Here is a 21,490-nt window from a genome sequence, read left to right on the forward strand (position 1 = left end):
TGTAGTGAGTTGAATTGTGTCCCCCCAAATTCATATCCACCAGGAACCTCAGAATGCAATCTTTTTTTTTTTTTTTTTTGCGGTACGCGGGCCTCTCACTGTTGTGGCCTCCCCCGTTGCGGAGCATAGGCTCCGGACGCGCAGGCTCAGCGGCCATGGCTCACGGGCCCAGCCGCTCCACGGCATGTGGGATCTTCCCAGACCGGGGCACGAACCCATGTCCCCTGCATCGGCAGGCGGACTCTCAACCACTGCGCCACCAGGGAAGCCCAAGAATGCAATCTTATTTGGAAATATGGTCTTTGCAAATGTAATTTAGCTAAGGCTCTCCAGATGCACTCATACTGGATTTAGTGTGAGCCCTAAATGCAAGGACCGGTGTCTTTGTAAGAAGGCTGTGCAAAGACAGAGGCAGAGATTGGAGTGATGCACCTACAAGCGAAGAAACAGCAAAGATTGCCTGACAGCACCCAGAAGCTGGAAGAGGCAAGGAAGGAGTCTTCCCCTTGACTTTGAACTTCTCACCACCAGGACTGGGAGAGAAGACATTTGTGTTGTTTTACCAAATTACCAGACTTTGTGGTAATTCATTACAGCAGCCACAGAAAAACTAATCCTCCCTCACAGAGTATTTAAATTAGTAAATACGATCTTAGTCAAGTACATATCACGGCGTTGGGCGCATTGCCCAAGGCATCTCAAGAATTTATTCTTCTCATCTTGGGTCCCACTCACAGCTGCCCACATGCACAACACAGAGCTGACCCAGCCACCACCTGCCAGTGTGCCCTCCCCAGAAACCCCAGGTTCTCTGAGATCTCATCAGCTTAAACAATAGGCACTTGGTACATCCATCCTGCTAGACAGGGTGAGGTGGGCTGGACTTGAGTTTGAAGGCCACAGACTTGCTGGGCAACCTGGCCAAACTCACTTTTCCTTTCTGAAGATTTGTTGTGTCTTCTGTAAAATTGTGATAATGATAGAAATGGCGCCCTCCTCATTGGGTTGCTGGGAGAATTGGTGATGCAGGTGACGGTGCTTGGCACTATGACCACCAGAGAACTCAGAACTGCAAGGGACCTCAGAGACGACAGTCTTGTCCAACCCAGAAGGAGAGTGAGCTGCCCAAAGCCTCCGAGTGATCTCCTAACACCTTCCCCTCACCCTCACACACACCCCCACCAGTGCCCATATGAGGGGTGGAAGTGGCCCAGCTCCCAAACACTGGGCACCCGGATCCACCCCCATGGGGCTTCCCCAAGCTCCAGAGAGGCAGCTCCAGGAGAGAGCGGGTTTCTAGCTGTCAAGTGAAGAAAGTGTCTCAAGCAGTAGGGTGATCAACGGTGCCGACCGCTGCTGAAAGACCAAGTATGATAGGACTGTGAATGGATGAAACAAACTTTTTCTGTAAAAGACCAGATAGTAAATATTTTCAGCTTGGTGGGCCATACAGTCTCTGTCACAACTACTTAACTCTGCCCTTGTCTATAACAAAAGCAGTTATAGACAATAGGTAAATGAATGGGTGTGACTATGTGTGCCAATAAAACTTTACTCATAGACATGGAAAGTTGAATGTTGCATCATTGCACGTGTCACAAAATACTCTTCTTTTTTATTTTTCTCAAGTATTCTTAGCTGGCAGCCCATGTGAACACAGGCAGTAGGCAACCCTTGGCCCCGGGGCCCTAGTTTGGCCAGTCATGGTCTCGGTCAGTGATTCTCAGCCTTTGCTGTGTATTAGAATCACCAGGGGAGGTTTTAGAAAAACACTAGTGCCTTACCCCACCCTGGCCAAGCACATCAAAGTCTCAGAGTGGTGCCTGGCAGGGGATAATGTTAAAAGCTTCCCTGATACCTAGCAATTCAGTGGATTGGATAAGCAAAATATGGTGCATCCCTTTTTCCGCCCTCTCCCCCCTCCCCCCGAGCACCGCTCCGGCTGCAGTGCGCTCGCTCTGAGCTCCGGGCTCCCACTAAGCTAGCACCGCCGTCGTCTCCATCTAGTCGCCGTTATGATCATCTACCGGGACCTCATCAGCCATGATGAGATGTTCTCCGACATCTACAAGATCCAGGAGGTCGAGGACGGCCTGTGTCTGGGGGTGGAGGGGAAGATGGTCCGTAGGACAGAGGGTAACATTGATGACTCGCTCATTGGTGGAAACGCCTCCGCTGAAGGCCCCGAGGGAGAAGGTACCGAAAGCACAGTAATCACTGGTGTGGATATTGTCATGAACCATCACTTGCAGGAAACCAGCTTCACAAAAGAAGCCTACAAGAAGTACATCAAAGACTACATGAAGTCAATCAAAGGGAAGCTTGAAGAACAGAGACCAGAAAGAGGAAAACCTGTTATGACAGGGGCTGCAGAACAGATCAAGCACATCCTTGCTAATTTCAAAAACTATCACTTCTTTATTGGTGAAAACATGAATCCAGATGGCATGGCTGCTCTGCGGGACTGCAGTGACGCTGGTGTGACCCCACATATGATTTTCTCTAAGGACGGTTTAGAAATGGAAAAATGTTAACAAATTTGGCTGTTACTTTGGATCTATCACCTGCTCGTCATAACAGGCTGGCTACTGCATTTCATCCACACAACACCAGGACTTAGACAAATAGGACTGATGTCATCTGGAGCTCTTCCTTTTTTTTTTTTTTTTTTTGCGGTACGCGGGCCTCCCACTGCCACGGCCCCTCCCTCCGCGGAGCACAGGCTCCGGACGCGCAGGCCCAGCGGCCATGGCCCACGGGCCCAGACGCTCCGCGGCACGCGGGATCCTCCGGGACCGGGGCACGAACCCGCGTCCCCTGCATCGGCAGGCGGACTCCCAACCACTGCGCCACCGGGGAAGCCCTGGAGCTCTTCATTTTGATGTTGATTTGTTTGGAGCGGAGGCACTGTTTCTGAGGAAAAAAAAACAACAAAACATGTCATGTAGGTTGTCTAAAAATAAAATGCATTTAAATTCAGAAAAAAATGTGGTGCATCCATACAATGGAATATTATTCATCCATAAAAAGGAACGAGATTCTAATACGCGCTGCAGCGTGGATAAGCCGAGAAAACACATTATGCTGAGTGAAGGGAGCCAGACGCAAAATGTCACATATTATGTGATTTATTTGTATGAATTGTCCAGAATAGGCAAATCCATAGAGACAGAAAGGAGATTCATGGTTGCCAGGGGCTGGGGGAGGGGAACAGGGAGTGAGTGCTAATGGGTTTGGGGTTTCCTTTGGGGATGATGGAAATATTCTGGAAGTATTGTAAATAGAGGTGATTGTCAGGCAATACTGTGAATGTACTAAATGCCACTGAATTGTATACTGGAAAAGGGTGAAATTTACCTCAATTTAAAAAGAAAGAAGGCTTCCCTGATGATCCTATCATGTCACTAGGGTTGAGAACCAGGGGACCAGTGGAAGGAGACAGCAAATTTCAAAGCAGTAAGCCGGAAGTGAGGTAGAGTCCAGCGCAGAGGCCTTGGGAGTAGAAAGAATGGGCCCTTAACCCTTCCTGGGCTGCGAGCGGCAGTACGTTCTACTAAGGCCTGAGGGGTAAAGTGGAGCCAGCCAGAACGGCAGGAAGGTCACTGCCGACAGTGGCAACAGGTAGGAAAATCTGGAGGCACGAGCAGTACAGCAGGCTCAGGCCAGCTCATGTAGGGCTTTGTAGGCTCTGATTGAGATGGAGAGCCCTTAACATGAGACTGACGGATTTGAAGCAAAGGAAAAACATGATTAGATTTACCTTTTAAGAGGCTCCCTCTGGCTGCTGGGTGGAGAACGGGCTGCAGTTATTCCCGACAGGTACGGGTGCGCACGTCCAAGGTTGGTTAGGGGACAGAGTTTGCAGGCCTTAGTCATGGAGTAGGTGAGACTAGGAGAGGGGTTGAAGCTGCTTCCTAGCTTTGGGGCCCCAGCAACTGGGAGATTGGTGGTGCCAATTCCTGAGATGGGGACCACTCGAGGGAGTGGCAGGATGATTTTGGGGACAAGGCTGAACAGTCCTGTTTTCGACATTGCAGTGCCCCCTGAAAAGCCATTAGACAGGAGGCGATGCCTATTGAAAACCGAAAAGAGGTATTTTTAAAATGTTTTTAACTTTTTACTTATTTATTTTTAAAATTCATTTTATTTATTTTTGGCTGTGTTGGGTCTTTGTTGCTGTGCGTGGGCTTTCTCTAGTTGCAGCGAGCGGGGCCTACTCTTCGTTGTGGTGCGCGCGCTTCTCATTGCGGTGGCTTCTCTTGTTGCGGAGCACGGGCTCTAGGTGCGCGGGCTTCAGTAGTTGTGGCTCACGGGCTCAGTAGTTGTGGCACACGGACCTAGTTGTTCTGCGGCATGTGGGATCTTCCCGGACCAGGGCTCGAACCCGTGTCCCCTGCATTGGCAGGCGGATTCTTAACCAATGCACCACCAGGGAAGTCTGACAAGAGGTATTTTTGAACACAATGTTATTACTATTAATCGGATGCTGTTTCCACACTTGCGTTCTGTAACTTTTTCCGGGAGGTTTCTTCAACTTCTTCGATGACATGCAAAGACATAAAGAGGCTAAACGCTGGTTTCTGTGGTTTGAGTCTCCCGAGTGCTTCAGGGAGACTTCACCGGATGCGTTAAATAAGGTCCATGTTTGGGAGGCAAATGTTAAGTCCTAGTCCTTCAGAGGTCAGGGTACAGAGTGGGAAATGCTGCCTCACAAATATTACAGAAAGATAAGTTATTTTTTGCCAAGTGCTTATGCAAATTCCATATTAACTCGACTGAGCACTAGAAAGAAATTTACAGAACAGTCTCTTGAATTAGGAAAATATGCAGGTATAAGGCTTTGCCCTGCTTGACTTGGCACACAGGCTTCCAGAAGACGGGTTGGTGTTCTGCATTTAGATTTCCAGAGCAGAGGACTCCTTCTCATGGTAATGAGCCTTGAAACTAGGTGGTGACCCACTGGCATTTTGCACCTGTCTTCTTTTCCTCCTGGATTCTTGTCACCGTGACCATCATTGACATGATCGTCACTGTAGTATGGTCCTTGATGTGTTAAGAAAACACTTCAAACATGCAATGGGAATTCTAACAGGGATCAAAAAGGATGAGATGATTTGTGTCTCCTGGGAAGTTGTTGCACTGGATTACAAAATGCTCCGGTCAAAGGGTCCCTTCCAGGGGTGAGCAACTGTCGCATGCGGTAGCCATAGGAATGAATTAGGGAGGGGGGTTCTGTGGAAACATGGGATGCAAATCTGCCCGCTGTCTGTGAAGCTGAAGCTCCTGACCGGCCACACTGCCTTGTCTCCAGGAGACAGAGCTGGAGAGCGGAATCCCAGCCTGCCCTGAGGCAGATGCTGGGCTCTGTACAGCAGAGTCCTGAGTCTCCTGAAAGAAGTGGGACCATGAAATACCAATCTGATCTCGTCACCCTGCAGCCTCACCCCAGCCCCACTTAAAACTCTTTGGGGTTCCCAGTTGCGTTTGTATAGAGTCCAAACTTCACCTGCTCTAGGAACCCTGCATGACCTGGCTCCAGGCAGTTCAAATTCAAAGGCTCATTTCTCGGCTTTTGCTTCAGCGGTTCTCTTGGAACCCACATGCCCCGCCATCGGCACGGTGAACTATTCCTTTTCCTTTAAGTCAGCTCTTCGATGCTCCCACAGTGCCCTGTGCTCCCCTCTCTAACTGCCTCTATCACCTGACTGCTTGTTGTCTGTTTCCTCCCCACAGGGCACCCTGGACATCCTTTGTTCCCTGAGAACAGGGCCAGGTGGACACAGCCATCCTCTCCTTTCTATGGCCACTGTTGCCTCTGCCACATACATAGCCTGAATCCAGACACTTCTCTTCAGCCCCAGGCTCCCAGCTTCTCCGCCAAGATGATGCCAGTAGCCACTCCTGTGGACCACTCTCCCTGCCCCTCACTTTCCCTGGCTTTCTGCTGCTTAATGCCTACAACCCTTCAGCGGCTTCCCTCTGTTCTCAGGATCAAAGCTCTGCTCATTAGCATGGCATTCAAGGCTCTGCCTGACCTTGCCTTACTAGAAGATCCAAGAGAGGAGAGAATAGGAACATTGTGGAGAGGAGGAGGCGACCGAGGGATAATTCGCTTACAACTCAAAAAATATGAGAGGGAACATTGTTTTAGAATCCATTTTCAGGGCTTCTGTTTACACATGGGGTGTGTTCCAAAAAATCCCCATGTATCAGGGCCCTGGATGGACTAAACATTGCTGGCATAGCCAGGGCTTCGCAGACTTGTGAATATCACTGGTGAGTAGATTTCTTTATTTTAAATTTGGCGACGGGCAGGGTTGCCAACATTTTATTTTGCAAAGCAGGCACATTGAACAAAACACTGCCATCTTTTCGTGAAATAAAGGACTTCTGTGTACCCAGAAAAGTCCATGATTTCAGGATAAAGGTCAGCACTCTCGCTTTATGGGGGGGAATTACCGCAACAGTCTCACTTTCTTGTATCGCCTGAGACTGGTAAAGACTCGCCCCTGCTATCAGGCATTCGGGGAACTGTTGTAGCCCCTGGTGCACCGGCTCCCGCAGCTAGCTGTCTGCATTCCAGTGCTTCACAGGGAGGCTATGTCTCTTTTTTTTTTTTACATCTTTATTGGAGTCTAATTGCTTTACAATGGTGTGCTAGTTTCTGCTGCATAACAAAGTGAATCAGTTATACATATACATATGTTCCCATCTCTCTTCCCTCTTGCGTCTCCCTCCCTCCCACCCTCCCTATCCCACCCCTCTAGGTGGTCACAAAGCACCGAGCTGATCTCCCTGTGCTATGCGGCTGCTTCCCACTAGCTATCTATTTTACGTTTGGTAGTGTATATATGTCCATGCCACTCTCTCACTTTGTCACAGCTTACCCTTCCCCCTCCCCATATCCTCAAGTCCATTCTCCAGTAGGTCTGTGTCTTTATTCATGCCTTACCCCTAGGTTCTTCATGACACTGGTTTTTTTTCTTAAATTGCATATATATGTGTTAGCGTACGGTATTTTTCTTTCTCTCTCTGACTTACTTCACTCTGTATGACAGAATCTAGGTCCATCCACCTCATTACACATAGCTCAAATTCATTTCTTTTTATGGCTGAGTAATATTCCATTGTATATATGTGCCACATCTTCTTTGTCCATTCATCCGATGATGGACGCTTAGGTTGTTTCCATCTCCGGGCTATTGTAAATAGAGCTGCAGTGAACATTTTGGTACATGACTCTTTTTGAATTATGGTTTTCTCAGGGTATTAGTGGGATTGCTGGGTCCTATGGTAGTTCTATTTGTAGTTTTTTAAGGAACCTCCATACTGTTCTCCATAGTGGCTGTATCAATTTACATTCCCACCAACAGTGCAAGAGGGTCCCCTTTTCTCCACACCCTCTCCAGCATTCACTGTTTGTAGATTTTTTGATGATGGCCATTCTGACCGGTATGAGATGATATCTCACTGTAGTTTTGATTTGCATTTCTCTAGTGATTCTGTCTTTTAATTGGCCCACACGGTGGGGGGCTGGGTGGGTGGGGGGAGTGCTGGCCCCTCTCCCACCTACTCTGGAGCCCATCCCGGCCCCTCAAACTACTTTGGTTAAAGGGATTAGGACCCAAGGCTGTGGGAGGAGAGGAAGCAGACAGAAGGACTGCTGAAGCCCTGAGCACAAGCTGAGCTGCCTTGGGTCCCGGGGCCAAAGGGTGACCCTGAGTCGGGGCAAGTCCTTTGTCCTCGCCCCTGCCCTCACGTGGACTCCGTCTCCACTCTGGTGCCCCAAGGATCAGGAATCGGCTGCTGACATGGACAGTGGTGCCCTCCAGATGGGCACCTTCAACAGTGATGGGGCTGATGGCAAGGCCATTCCAGAGGCCTGGTGGGCAGATGCTACCAGGTGGGTCTAATTTTGGCCACAGGAGAGGGTGGCCCCCTTGGGGGACTTTGCAAGGAGCGGTTTGTGGCACTTGGGAGCAATAACAGGAACTCTGTGCTAATAGTGAGAGAACAGCTGTTCTGTTCTGGAATTTAGAACACATCTTCCTAAGGACATGGCGGGGTGTGACGGAAGACCAGGCTTGCTCTCAGAAGCCTATGTAACTCAGATTAGTGTAAGCCCTCCCAGCTCCATCTGTGCCTCTCCTGAACTCCCAGACTAGCCTGGTGGCCATCTGTCCATGTCACACTTCTCTTCCTAGGTCAGTGCTGAGGAAAGGTGGGTGTTTTAGGAGAGGAGCTCGTCAGGCCAAATGGTTTTCCAAGTGGTGAACATCTGCAGGATATGAGAAGTTCAGGAAGGGGTGAGGAGTAGAAGGAGGGTGGTGTGGAGACAAGGCAGGCTTGGCGGGGGGTCAGTCCCAGCACCACATGCACTGGCAATGGGGAGTGTGTGTATTCAGGGGGCACAGAATCATGGTTTCTAAGTGTAGAATTTCCTGTATGTAAATCAGCTCCACGATCAATTGCAGTTCAGCAGGGTAGCAGCTACTTGAGAGGCTCACCAAGTTCCAGGGAGGTCCTTAGCCTGGTAGGCTCAGGGCCTGATGTCATCGGTTCCCTCAGACTCACACTAACCTAACTTATAAGAGACTGAGAGACAAACCAGGCCTCGGATGAGTCATTTTACATAGGGAGAGTTATCTGGCAGGCTAACTGACCTCGGACGTTTGCAATAGTTTGACTAAAGGCCTGTTTTTTTGTTCTTTGGGTTTTATTGAGTGGGTGTCTTTTGGCACATGATAAACACGATCCTTTTCTGTTGCTTCTTGTTCCCGTGCCAGCTCCTGTGCTCATCCCCTGTTCTACAGGAGCACACTCTTTAGGCCCCGCACCATCGCCTGTTACTATTCATCCTTGCCATAGTTCAATTTGCTAGAATGGAGGCCAACACACTTTTTCTGTAAAGCGCCAGGTAGTAGCTATTTTAGGCTGTGTGGGCTCCATGGTCTCTGTTGCAACTATTCAGTTCTGCGGTGGTAGCAGAAAAACAGCCATAGACAATACAGAAACGAACGCGCGTGGCTGTGTTCCCGCCACTTCATGGATCCTGACACGTGAATTTCGTCTAAACATCCCGTCACAAAATGACCTTCTTTTGATTTTTTCAACCATTTAAAGGTACAAATACCATTCCTAGTTTGCAGGTCATACAAAAGGGCGGGTGGACTGTAGTTGACATGCAGGCCAGTGTGCCAGCCACCCCTGAGCTAGAAAACAGTCTTCCTGCATGTTACACTGTGGCCAGTGTCTTGTTGCTGGCATTGAGGTATCTCTACTACACGTTGACCAGTTAGAGTCCCAGCTGCGAGTGACTGAGATGCCTCACTTAGAGGCTGCATTTTCCTCACTTCCTCAAGCCTCCTCAGTGCAGCTGAGTGTGTAGGTGCTGAGGTTCACCCATCAGAGCCTGAAGGGCTCTAAAAGAGCATGATGTCTAGTGCCCTCCTTACAGGTGGGACTCCTGAAGCCCGAGGGCAAGGGAATGGCACAGGGCACCCGGAGTTAGTGGGAAAACTGGGGGCATATTCGCATCCTGGAATACACAGCAACTGCCCAACCTCACAGTAGCCAGTATTTCTTTAGCTGCTACAAGAGTAACAAGTAACGCGTCTCCGCTCACTGTGTCCGAGGCCACTTGCTTTCCAGTATCTCATTTAATCCTTGGCACGACCTTATTGCGTCCAGCCAGGATCGCCACTCTGTCTGGCTCGGAAGCACATGTTCTTAGCCATTCACCTGCTGGGGTTCCTGGTGATCCCCCTGTCCCCCTTTGACAGTATGGGACTGGACCTGGTTAACTCCGCAACCTCAAGGAATCTCCATTTTGCTCCTTTTCCCTCATTAATTATTGAGGTGATACATGAAGTTGTTGTGGGAATAAAAAAGAAGAATAAAACGCCTGGAATATGCCATGTATATAATGTGTGTGTTCAATAACCACTAGCTATTTCTGTTAATTCTCCTGCTAGTGTCATAGAATAAGCGCTGCTGAAAATCAGAATATCCACTCACTCCTTGTATGTTTTGGTTTTGCAGCCCCAAGATTCAGAGCAATGGAAAGAAGTCACAGAGGGAAAGATTTTGGCTCCATCTCAGGGAGACCCCCGCCCCCTACTATGGCTCAGAAGGTGGGGGAAGCCTCTGGGGGAGTATGGAGGTGCGGCCCTGTGGGAGACACAGGAAGCCTTCCGAAGGGACACTGCGGGGAGATGGTAGTAGCCACCCTCAAGGAGGATGTGGCCCAGGGCAGCCTGTGTCGAATAATGGCAGGGACAGGCTCGACGACTCCGGGGAGCAGCGGCGCTTTCTCTTTGTCTCTGAAAGCCGGCTGCAGCCGGAGCCCTTCTTGAGAGCGTTCACGTCAAAGGCTGCAGCGGGCATTTTGCTGTTACAGTCAGTGTTGGAATCTGATTTCACCCGGTCCTGAAGATGGACTCGGTTGGAGGGGTTCATGGGAAAGGGCTGCAGCGCGCGTGTCGATCACCGAGCACGTTTACAGATCGACTCTGCAGAGGTGAACTCGCGCTTTCAGCGCATTCATCAAAGCCTCGGGGGAGCTGACCCTGTCCCTCCTCCTTCCTCCCCCGGGCCCGCGGCGCTCGGCTCCAGGTCAGCCCGCAACTTCCCTCTCGCCTGTCCCCCGCGCCCCCGGCCTCAGGCTCGTTTCCTCCAGACGTGCCGCTGTTTGCCAACCGCGGCCAGCCACGAAAATGGCCCTTTCCTTTCATCTCTGGGCAGGGCTCCATTGCAGGATCAGCTAAGTGGGAGGGCAGACGGCGGTTCCGACAAACAAGTTCCGCCAAGGCGACGGGTGCCGGACCGCGGGTGCCGGGTCCTGGAGCCGCAGCTAGAGGGACCCCTTGGTGACCGGGGGGACACCAAGGCCAGAAGGGGAAGAGCCCTGTTCAAGGTCACCCGGCTGGCAGAACGCACCAGGCTTGTGCGCCGCCTCGGGTCCTGCGCCGGGCCCTAGAGGAGTCTGGCGCGCCGGGTGGAAATCACTGCATACCCTTGTTGCCAGCGCCTCCGTCTCCCCAGCCACTGTTGACTCACTGCTCCGGGCCCGCAGGGACCACCTCCGAGGCTTCCCTTTCGAGGGAGTGGTGTGAAGGGGCCCGCGAGTCGCGGGCCAGCGCTGGCCGGGACCCAGACAGCCTAACCTGCTGGGTGCCCGCGGGCTCCGCCCCTCAAGCTCCAGCCCCGCCCGCAGGTTGCCGTCCCGCCCCTCGTGCATAGGCCCCGCCCCCGAGACTGCAGGCTCGCCCCGCCCCTCGCACCACAGTCGCTGTCCCACCCCACCTCACCTCGTCTGCGTCGGGCACGCCCCGACGCCGGAGCTCGCGCGCGCCCCTCCTCCTCCCTCCCGGGGCCGCGCCGCGCGCGCGCCGGTTCTGGGCGAGGCCCTGCAGTAGCGGCAGGGTTCCTCCCTCTTCTGCTCCTCCTCCTCCTTCCCGGCTCCTCCCCGATCACCCCCTCGGGCGCTCTCGCGCTAACTGTGCTCCTCTGGGCCCCGTCCGCCCGCTCCCAGCCATGGTGGCCTGGCACTCGGCGTTCCTCATCTGCCTCGCTTTCTCCTTGGCCACTCTGGTCCAGAGAGGTAAGGCGGGCGGGGGGCACGCGGGGACCCCGCCCTCTGGGCCCGTGGGGCGGGGGCCCTGCGCCCCGCGGGCCCGGTGGTGCGCATGAGCGGTTCGGCCCCCGCCCGAGGGCCTGCTGCGGAGGCTGCCGGCGGGCAGGCGGGGCAGTGCGGGAGGATGGGGCGGGGGTGCTAGCCCCGAGCCCCGCGGGGGCAGACCCTGCCGCAGCCCATGTGGCCGGTGGGGAGGGACCTGGACCCCTCCTGGTGCTGGGCTAGAAACAGCGGGATACTCCTCCCTTAAAATCCTGAACAAGGTGTCTCCGCCGGTGACAACACCTGTTCCCAGGAGATTGCCGTTGGAAAAACCTTGAAGAGAGCGCTCATTCCCTGAGCAGGGCTTCTCAAAATGTGTTTCCAGGCCACCTGCAGCAGAAGCACCTGGCGAGCTTCCTGTGCTCACTCCTGCTTTGTCAGGATCTCGGCGGGGATGGGGGGTGGACGGGGAACGGCGGTGTGTAAGTCTAACCAGTTCCCCAGGAGCTTCTGGTAGCCGCCCCAGTTTTCGAGCCATTGGTGTTATTTTGCCAAGGAGGAGGAGAGAGAAATTCTACCAAATCAAGGAAGCAAGTTTCTTAGACCCTCGCTACTCAAAGTGTGGTCCAAGGCCCGCAACGACATCTCTTGGGACTTGTTAGGAAAGCAGCATCTCAGGCCCCGCCCCTGACCTACTGAGTCAGATTCTGCATTAACTAGATCCCCGGGTAATTCGCAGGCACATTTAAGTTTGAGAAGCATCTTCTTAGAATAAATGCAGTCTGTGGTTAAAAATAGGGTCGCCAAGGAGTCCCAGCAGAATCTTCTTACACTTAACTTACCTCATCTCCACATCAGAAAAAGAGGTTGAGGAAAACACTGCAGTTGAGCACAGAATTGTGCTCTGAGCTTCCTGACACAAAGGCAGATTCAGCTAGTTAAAAACATGAGCTCAGCAAAAACAAAACCGTGTCCTATAAGTGCGTTCTAGTGAGGGTTATGTTACTTACTTATAAGGAACACTGGAAAACACTAGACAGTCCAAGGCAGTTTTGCAAAAGATGTAGAAATGTTTCTCATGCGGGCAGCCCTCCTGGAGTCTGTACAAGAAGAGCCATTCAGCATTCAACAAAGGTGCCAGGCTCTGTTCTAGACACTGATGCTGCAGCCGTGAACAAAATTCAGGCTCTGTCCTCGTGGAGCTGACATCCTGATGCGGGAGAAAATAAGTGCAAACATCCCAATCTATATAAGTGCAGTGAAGAATAATAAAGCAAGTTACAGGGTTGTTGAATTTTGTTTCCTTTTTCCCTTTGGGGTTAAGATTTTTATTTTGTTTATGATGCATTTGTGGGGAAAAGTATGATCACTTGATTAACTTGCATCTAATGATATGGGACATTTGAAAGTGGAAGCGCAAAAAAAGTTCAAAAAATGATGCTCCCTTCAAGGCTGTCTTCTGCAAGTCTTCAACATGGTAGGCACGTTGAGAAGGTGAGGAATTTAAATGATGAGGTGTCAGGTTTTCATCATCACGGGTTACACTAGGTGATTTACAAAGTGGTGGGGGAAACGGCAAATGGGTGCAGCCCTTTTACAGATGAGGAAACGGAGGCGCACAGAGGCGAAGTAACTTGCCTCAGGTGGCAAAGCTAAGATTTGATTCCAGGCTTGTCTGATTCCACTGCCCTTGCTTTTAAGTACTAGGCATAATGCCTTTACACCTGGAGGCTGCCCTCCTCCTACACCTTACTGGCCAAGTGGCCTTGGGAAAGTGCTCTGAACTTGGTTCGGTTTGCTCATCTGTATAAGGCCTAACAACTCATAAAGGTATCTCGAGGGAACCAGGCGTGTGTCACCCTCAGATTTGCAGCCTTGCCACCAGCTACCGTCTCCTGAGTGCTTGCTGTGTACCACTTCACATACATATTTTTTAGTTGCCCCAGGAGTTTGGCTTGTTAGGTATAATCCCCGCCTTCCAGATGAGGGACCCCATGTCACATAACTCGGAAGGATAGAGCCAGGATCCCACCCATTTAAGATTGCTAGCCAGTGATCTTTTAAAATTTTAATGAACGCTGAACCAGAAGAAGCTTTTGCTTCAAGGTAGGGCCCCAGTTTCCTGGATCTTTTGTGCAGAACAACCTGACAAATACCAGTTTTGCATTGGTCCCCTCTGGGGATCCAGGCAGTTACAGTTTCAGAGCTACTGTGTCAAAACGAAGAAACACAAAGCAGGTCTCAGTTAGGTACCCACTGGCTCTCCGGGAGCCCCCAGGTGGTGGATCAGGTGGGTCTGCCCAAGAGCCACTTTCTTCTTGGTCCTGGTCCTTGGTAATGAGGTGTGACCTAGAAAGCCTGGCAGGCCTCAGGAGACACTCAGAGCCTCGAAGCACGATTGTGAAATCCGCACAGACTCGGGCAAGCTGAGACAGATTTTAGGCTCCCAGGAGTTTAAAAGGTGGTTAACAAGTCATTCCTGTTCTAATTACAGATGGGCTTTTAGTTCACTGTGTATTTTACTAGTTCTGAAAAATCGTCTGAGGACAGGTATGTCACCTGTCTGCACCTACAGAAATGGGAAGCTGTGCTTTTGACTTCCGGGGAGAAGAATCTCAGTGGTACGGGTGGGTAACAGTCATACGAGGGCTCCACTTCCCCAGTGTCTTCCATGCGCCAGGCCCTCAGTGCCTCACACACGTTTACACCTCCTAACTACCCTGAAAGCTTGGCACTGTGACCCATCTTGTTTCCTGACGTTCGTAATGGCTGTTTGCATACAGCCTTGAAAAGTAACTGAGTTGTAACCCATAACTCAGATGAAAAACGTGGTCCAGCGAGGTTTTGGACTTGAACCCAGGTTTATCTGAGTAACCAAAGGAGGGGTCATAAATGCAGATATATCCAGGGATGGGGCAGGTGACAGAAATGTGAGCCGTGGCCAAGAATGTGTGATGAGCCTGTTGGCAGATCTCCAAGTGCCTGCTCCTTTAAAAGAGAGGTAGCCCGGCCAAGAGGGAGAGTGCCAGCTGCGGAGCAAGCCTGCCCGGCGCTACCACAGTGCAGGGCAAGTCACTAACTGCTTGGTGCCTCAGTTTCCTCATCTGGAAAATGGGGATAATACCACCATCCGCCCCATGGGGTTGTTACTAGGATTAAATGAGTGCAAATGGATAAAGTACTTAGCACAACTCCTGGCTCCGAGTGAGCTCTGTGCTAGTAACTATTATTCCGAGCCACATTTAAAAAATACAGTGCAAACCTTGAAAGTATTATGCTAAGTGAAGGGAGCCAGACACAAAAGCCCACATATTGCATGATTCCGTTTATATGTAATGTCCAGAGTTGGCAAATCCATAGAGACAAAAAGTAGGTTAGTGGTTGCCAGGGTCTAAGGGGAATGAAGGGTGACTGCTTAATAGGTACCAGGTTTCCTTTTAGGGTGATGGAAATGTTCTGGAACTGGATAGAGGTGGCGGTCGTAGAACCTTGTGAATGTACCAAGAACCACTAAATTGTACGCTTTGAAAGGGTGAGTTGTATGGTATGTGGATTATATCTCCGTTTAAAATAAATTCACTGTGGGCTTCCCTGGTGGCGCAGTGGTTGAGAGTCCGCCTGCCAATGCAGGGGACACGGGTTCGTGCCCCGGTCCAGGAAGACCCCACATGCCGCGGAGCGGCTGGGCCCGTGAGCCATGGCCGCTGAGCCTGCGTGTCCGGAGCCTGTGCTCCGCACGGGAGAGGCCACAACAGCGAGAGGCCCGCGTAATGCAAAAAAATAAAAATAATAAAATAAAATAAAGTCACTGCAGTCCAAGCAGAACAAATGAGGGAGGTGGCAGCATGTGACCCCTGGGTTGGGGTTGGTCTTCAGGGCCCGAGTTTGGTCGGGCCAGGAAGAGCCAGAGCAGAGGGGGCCCCGAGTGCTGGTGGTGCTGGGATCCAGGCAGAAGCCCTGTGGGCTGACTTGGGCTATTGGGTTTGAGCCAGACAGACCCCTGGGGCACCTGCAGGATTGGCCCAGAGCTACTTAACCCTGCTTGCCTGAGTGCAGCAGTGGCCCCTGCAAAGGTGCATCCTGGGCAGGGGGGACCTTCCCTGTCCTGCATGGCTCAGGGTTGCCCCTATGCACCCGTCATTGCAGTGGACTGACAGGGTCTAGGGACTGTTTGCCTTTTAGTCTCACCTGTTTTGACTGGTTTGCAGCCCCTTCCTCACTGTCAAAGGTCACATCCCATCCCCTCCATCATTTTGGATACCAGGTAACAAAAATGTATGTGTTTTTTAAACACGTGCACACACAGAGAAATCACCCAAGAGTCAGTGTCAGCAGGCACTGGGGAGGGTCCTCCAGCAGAGGTGATGACGATAAGGGTGATGAGGCTGTTTGGCAGCTCGCAGGGGAGCAGCTGATTTTGGTTTTTGTGAGTTCAGGAAAGATCCTTTCCAGGCGCACTGACTTTCCCGTTCTGGGTTCTTCCCCCGCCTGGTGTTGGTGCTTTTCCTGCTGTGTGTCCACTCCTCCCCTTTGCACTCGCTATGTATTCCTCTGCTGCTCTTGGTGTGTGTGGGGGAGGCCCGGCTCTGGAGGTTCCTGTTCCCCGACCCAGGCTCGACCCTCCCTGAGGCTGGCTCACAGGTCCACTTACTGGCCAATCTTGGTTTGCATATAAAAGCCTAAAGTCATCCTAAACGCGTAATAGAAACAGGGGAGAAATCTTTCACGCAGGTCAGTGTTCCAAATGGCCCCCAAAGATGTCCATGCCCTAATCTCTGGAACCTGTGACTATGGGAGGTTACATAGTGATTTTGGCCGGCAAGAGGACCTCAGTCTTTGTCTTCTTTGAGGAGAGAATTCAGCAAAGAGACTAAGACTGCAAAGCAGGTACAGACTTTATTAGAAGCACAGTACATGTGGGAGAGCACACAGGCAAACTCATGGAGTAGGGGTAGGAATGCCTTGCGCTCTGGGGTATCTTAGGTAGTTAATATGGGGTTAGTCTTCTGGGGTTTAGATGAGGGTGACACTCCTTTTTTCTCCCCTATGATCATGTCATCTGCAATTCCTTATTTAGGCTTCCACCAAGCACTATTTTTTTTCTTTAATCAATTTATGTATTTATTTTTTGCTGCGTTTGGGTCTTCGTTGCTGCGCGCGGGCTTTCTCTAGTTGCGGCGAGCGGGGGCTACTCTTCATTGAGGTGTGAGGGCTTCTCATTACGGTGGCTTCTCTTGTTGCGGAGCACGGGCTCCAGGCATGTGGGCTTCAGTGGTTGTGTCACGTGGGCTCAGTAGTTGTGGCTCGTGGGCTCTAGAGCGCTGGGTCAGTAGCTGTGGCACACGGGCTTAGTTGCTCTGCAGCACGTGGGATCTTCCCGGACCAGGGCTCGAACCCGTGTCCCCTGCGTTGGCAGGCGGATTCTCAACCACTGCACCACCAGGGAAGCCCCTCAAGCACTATTTTGAATCTTTCTCGTGAGCACCTAAGCAAAACCCAGGGGGAGAGGGCGAAGGGTCAAAACCGCAATGCTAATGATATTACAGTGTGGCCAAGGTTACTAGAGGATGACCTAGGACCCCTTCTGCACATGTGTCGGGCTGGGAAATCTTGACCACAAAAATGAGGAGGCTGTGGTGGGCTGCTTTGTCTTTCAGCCAGTCACGGTGCTTAATTCTTGTTGGTAGTTTATTTCAAAGGGTCAGCATGAAACCAGTTGAAACCAGTTGCAGCAGGTTAACCCAGGGCCTATCTATCTCCTTCCTCAACAGTAGAGGGGAATTAAGGTAGCAGATGGAATTAGGTTGCCAATCAGCTGGCCTGAAAATGAGATTCTCCTGGATTAGGCCGGCTAATTAAAGGATGAGGTTCCTTTAAATATCGAAGAGGAAGGTAGAGGAGCGAGGATCAGAGTGATGCCGCGGGAGAAAGGTTCCACTGCCTTTGCTGGCTCTGAACGTGGAAGGGGCCAGGAGCCAAGGAATACGCAGACTCTGCCCTAGAGCTTCCAGAAGTAACGCAGCCCTGGCGATACCTTGATTTCAGCCCAGTGAGACCGCGTTGGACTTCTGACCTCCCAAACTGTAAGGTTGAAGTGTGCGTTGTAGAGCAGTACGTTGGCCATCATTTGTTACAGTAGCAAGAGGAAGCTAGGAGAAGCTAAGGGGTGGATATTAGCGTCCTCTTCATTCTTTGAAAAAACTAGCTTGTGGTGTTTCTTTACATTGTTTCAATTTTGCCATTTTAAATCAATCCCTAATCTGCTCTCAGTTCAGGATTTTAAAATAAATGTGCAGAAAATTGGATTATGGTGGTGGCCTTGGTGCGGCAATGAATGCTTTGAAGCACCTCTGAGGGCCCTGGAAAGGCAGCTGGATTTCTTTGGCCTGCGTTTGATTTTAAATGACTCCTCAAGGAGATTGCAGAGTGCGCCCTGTGCAGTGGGCCACCTGTATCGGGGGCCCCCCGGCTGTGTCCGGAAAGGCCTTCCCTACGCCCCGCCCCCCAGTCCTGATGGCTGCGTTTGAAGCAGGTGCAGTCTGGGTACAGCAGACAGGCTTTCTTCTTTGGGCTGTGCCTGCCCCTTTGCTGAGTAGGAGGAGTGGGCTGCCGGCTAACCTTGTCCCCAGGCGGGTTGGGGGGAAGGACCAGAGCAGAAATGGGTGGGCCTGGACCGCCACTCCACCTTCAACTAGTGTTTTTTTAATATATAAATTTATTTTATTTATTTTTGGCTGCGTTGGGTCTTTGTTGCTGCACGCGGGCTTTCTGTAGTTGCGGCGAGCGGGGGCTACTCTTTGTTGCGGTGCGCGGGCTTCTCATTGCGGTGGCTTCTCTCGTTGGGGAGCACGGGCTCTAGGCGCGTGGGCTTCAGTAGTTGCAGTACACGGGCTCAGTAGTTGTGGCGCACGGGCTTTGTTTCTCCGCGGTACATGGGATCTTCCCAGACCAGGGCTCGAACCCGTGTCCCCTGCATCGGCAGGCGGATTCTTAACTGCTGTGTCACCAAGTAAGCCCTCAAGTAGTTTTGAGCTCTCCTTTTGTTTGTTTTCTACATGGGGCTGCTCGTCAGATGTCAGAGGGTTCTGCAACTTTAAAACAAAAACACTTTGAAAACTGTAGTGGAATCCCACAGAGAGGAGTGCTGCAGCTCAGTGAACATCTGCTTAAAGGAGCGGCCAGACAGCCTCTGGCTGGCATTCCAAGGTGGTTGTTTGGGACTGTTTTCCAACTTAGAGGCGGTACCCTCAGCAATAAACATTGTTGCAGTGCGGAATTCATTACCCCCAAAATAGTGCCGAGGCGCTCGGGGCTCATTTTGACCTTGTTTGTATTTTTATTGCTGCTTCAGCTAGCCTGGGATGATGGAATTAACACGGGCCTGCATTCCAGTGTGGCCCCACCATTTGCTGGCCACAGTTGCCTTATCTGCACCAAGAGGCTGCTGACCTCTGCTTTGTCGGCCTCACAGAATTGTTGGAGTAGCCAATTAACTGCTAGTGCAAATAGGCTGTGTTGCCAAGATATTAGCCAAGTTAGGCTTCCCAGAGGGGAGGAGAATGGGAAAGAGGCCACCTGCCTAAGGGCTGCCTTGCTTGCTTGCTTGCATTGGTTCTAATGAGCATTCAGGGGCTTTCGTTTACAAAAGCCTTTATTGACCAGAACCAAAGTGCCCACGGAATTCCTGAGCTGGGCTCAGAGTCCCAATGAGCTCAGAGGAAGAACTGTCCCAGGAGCAATTCTAATTTAGTTGCTCTTCCTATCCCATTGGCCTTCTGTAGAGTTCTGGGCTATCTTTCGGGAGCAAAATCCCTTTTACTTTCTCGCCATTCATTCATTAGGCTCTGTCATCCAGCTTAAAAAAAAAAAAAAAAGCAAAAATCCAAAGTAGTGCCTAAAAAGAAACAAACAAGAACTATATTTTAATCTTTCGTTCATAAAATACAATATACCGTGTGGACTTGTAGTCGTTTGGGGCTCCCATTAATTTCCTCCCGACACTTGGCTTCCCACCCCTCCCTCGCAGCTGCTCCTGGCCAAAGTTAGTGATGACTTCAGCGTGGCTAGGTCCAAGGGTCATCTGACACCCTCCCCTGGAAGCACTTTCTCCCCTTGGCTTCTGGGAAGCCACACTGGTCGTTCCTTGCCATTCTCCCTCACCTCTGACCTTAGGGCTTGTGGGGATGCCTTGGGCCTAGTCTACCTGCTTTACTTGCACTCGCTTCCCAGGTGCTTTCACCAGCCTCATGGCTTTAAATGAAATCCCATCTTCAAGCTTTTGACTCTTCAGCTTCTATCCCCAGCTCTGATCTCTCTTGACCTCCAGGCTCCTGCATTCAGCATCCCCACGTGGTTGTCTGATGTCTTGCTGGTGTTAAGTTACTGAAATTCTTCGGGTTCATCTGTTCTCCCCTCCCACCAACTGAGTCCTCGCCCTTCCCTCAGGATTCCTGGACCTCCCCATAATCCAGCAACCAAAGGGTCCGTGCCCTGCGCAGCCATGTTAAGTTATTTTGACCATTACCCTTGCTCATACGTGTCACTGAAGACCCAGTGCAAACCTGCTCCTCCCACCCGAGTAACTGGCAGTCCCATTCTGCTAGGGGCTCTGGCCACTCCTCCATGGCTTTCTTTCCTTCATGGCCCCCATCTGATCTGTCAGCAGACCACGCCTGTGCCCACCCTCGGAATCATCCAGCCTCCCACCTGTTTCACCTCCTCTCTGGCTACCTCCCTTGGCTGGGCCACTGTCCCCTCTCATTGGAGCCCTGGCAGTGACCTCCCAACAGGTGTCTCAGAGTTCACTTCTGCCCCCCTACTAGTCCAGACTCTACACAGCAGCCAGACCATCTTTAGAGACCTAAATCGCATTGCATCCCTCTGCCCAGAACCCTCCAGTGGCTTCCAGTTGCAATGAAAATAAAATCTAAAGCCCTCTGTGGCCTACAAGTTCCAACAGAATGGGGCCTACGCATGCTCTGACCTTGCCTCCCACCCCCGCCCGGGGCTGGCTTGCTGCTCCTCCAGTACGCTGAGCAGTCCATCGCCTTGGCAGCTTCTTGTTTGCCCTCTCCTCTGGCTAGAAGGAGTTGCATGGTGGGTCTCAAGGGCTTTGGAGTACCCCCATCAAGGTGGGACAGCTCGGGGATTTGACTGTTTCTACTTGGAGAAGGGTCACAAAAGGTGGAGCGGTTTCACCCCAGATAGAGGCCATTGAGCAGGGTTTCTCAACAATGGCACTGTTGACACTTGGGGTGGGAGAATTCATCGGGAGGGCTGTCCTGTGCGTCGTAAGGTATTTAGCAGCATTCTTGGCTTCTCCCCACTAGATGCCAGTAGTACCCCCTCCCAAGTCAGCCAACCCCAAATGAGTGCAGACATTGCTCAGTGGCCCCTGGGAGCGGAACCGCCCAGGTTGAGACCCGCTGCTGTACAGACAGACGTATTCTTTGTGATTCCACTCTCCATTTTCAGTTCCTCATGAGCCACTGGAGTTTGCTGTCATCGTCACATTGCCTCAGGATACACATGTGAGAGTAAATCAGGTCACAGCCAACCAGGAAAACACCCTAGGCTCCTTGGTGAGCTTTGAGCTCATCCTAGTTAGATCAGACGCATCGCCAATCTCCTTAGGTAGTTATTTTCTGCATAGATTCCCACAGATGGCTTGTCCCACCTAGTTTGTGTTGATCTTTATTAGCTTCAGTTTTAGCTGACGACCTTGTCTTTTTAAATATGTTTTACAGTTTTCTGAGAACCGGTGAAAAAGAATAAACAGAAAAATGAGCCAAAGACTTGACCAGGCACTTCATAAAAGAAGAAATCAAATTGGACAACAAACATGAAAAGATGCTCAACCTCATTAGTAATAGG

At 51.3% G+C, this 21,490-nt stretch overlaps 2 protein-coding genes across 3 annotated transcripts in view; both read left to right on the plus strand.

Annotated features, from left to right (window-relative positions):
• Positions 1-2,000: 2,000 nt before the first annotated feature.
• On the plus strand, positions 2,001-2,549 carry LOC111167828 (translationally-controlled tumor protein-like). Its single transcript, XM_089903840.1, has one exon. It carries the CDS (start codon positions 2,016-2,018, stop codon positions 2,532-2,534), a length of 519 nt encoding a protein of 172 aa, XP_089759966.1. The 5' UTR covers positions 2,001-2,015; the 3' UTR covers positions 2,535-2,549.
• An 8,935-nt stretch (positions 2,550-11,484) lies between these two features.
• CD99L2 (CD99 molecule like 2) overlaps positions 11,485-21,490 on the plus strand; it is a 112,837-nt gene continuing 102,831 nt past the window's right edge. For both annotated transcript variants that reach the window (XM_022561136.3, XM_022561137.3), the window contains exon 1: positions 11,485-11,602. In XM_022561136.3, coding sequence (XP_022416844.1) covers positions 11,536-11,602 — 67 coding nt within the window. In that variant the 5' untranslated portion in view covers positions 11,485-11,535. The remainder of the gene's footprint in view (positions 11,603-21,490) is intronic.

This window comes from Delphinapterus leucas, chromosome X (assembly GCF_059928025.1).
Source record: "Delphinapterus leucas isolate spDelLeu-1000000601 "Yukka" chromosome X, BTC_Dleu_Yukka2, whole genome shotgun sequence".
Taxonomy (NCBI): domain Eukaryota; kingdom Metazoa; phylum Chordata; class Mammalia; order Artiodactyla; family Monodontidae; genus Delphinapterus; species Delphinapterus leucas.

Bases quoted from the DNA above. Each gene is read 5' to 3' on its own strand.
- LOC111167828 (XM_089903840.1), top strand. From the start codon at position 2,016: ATGATCATCTACCGGGACCTCATCAGCCATGATGAGATGTTCTCCGAC.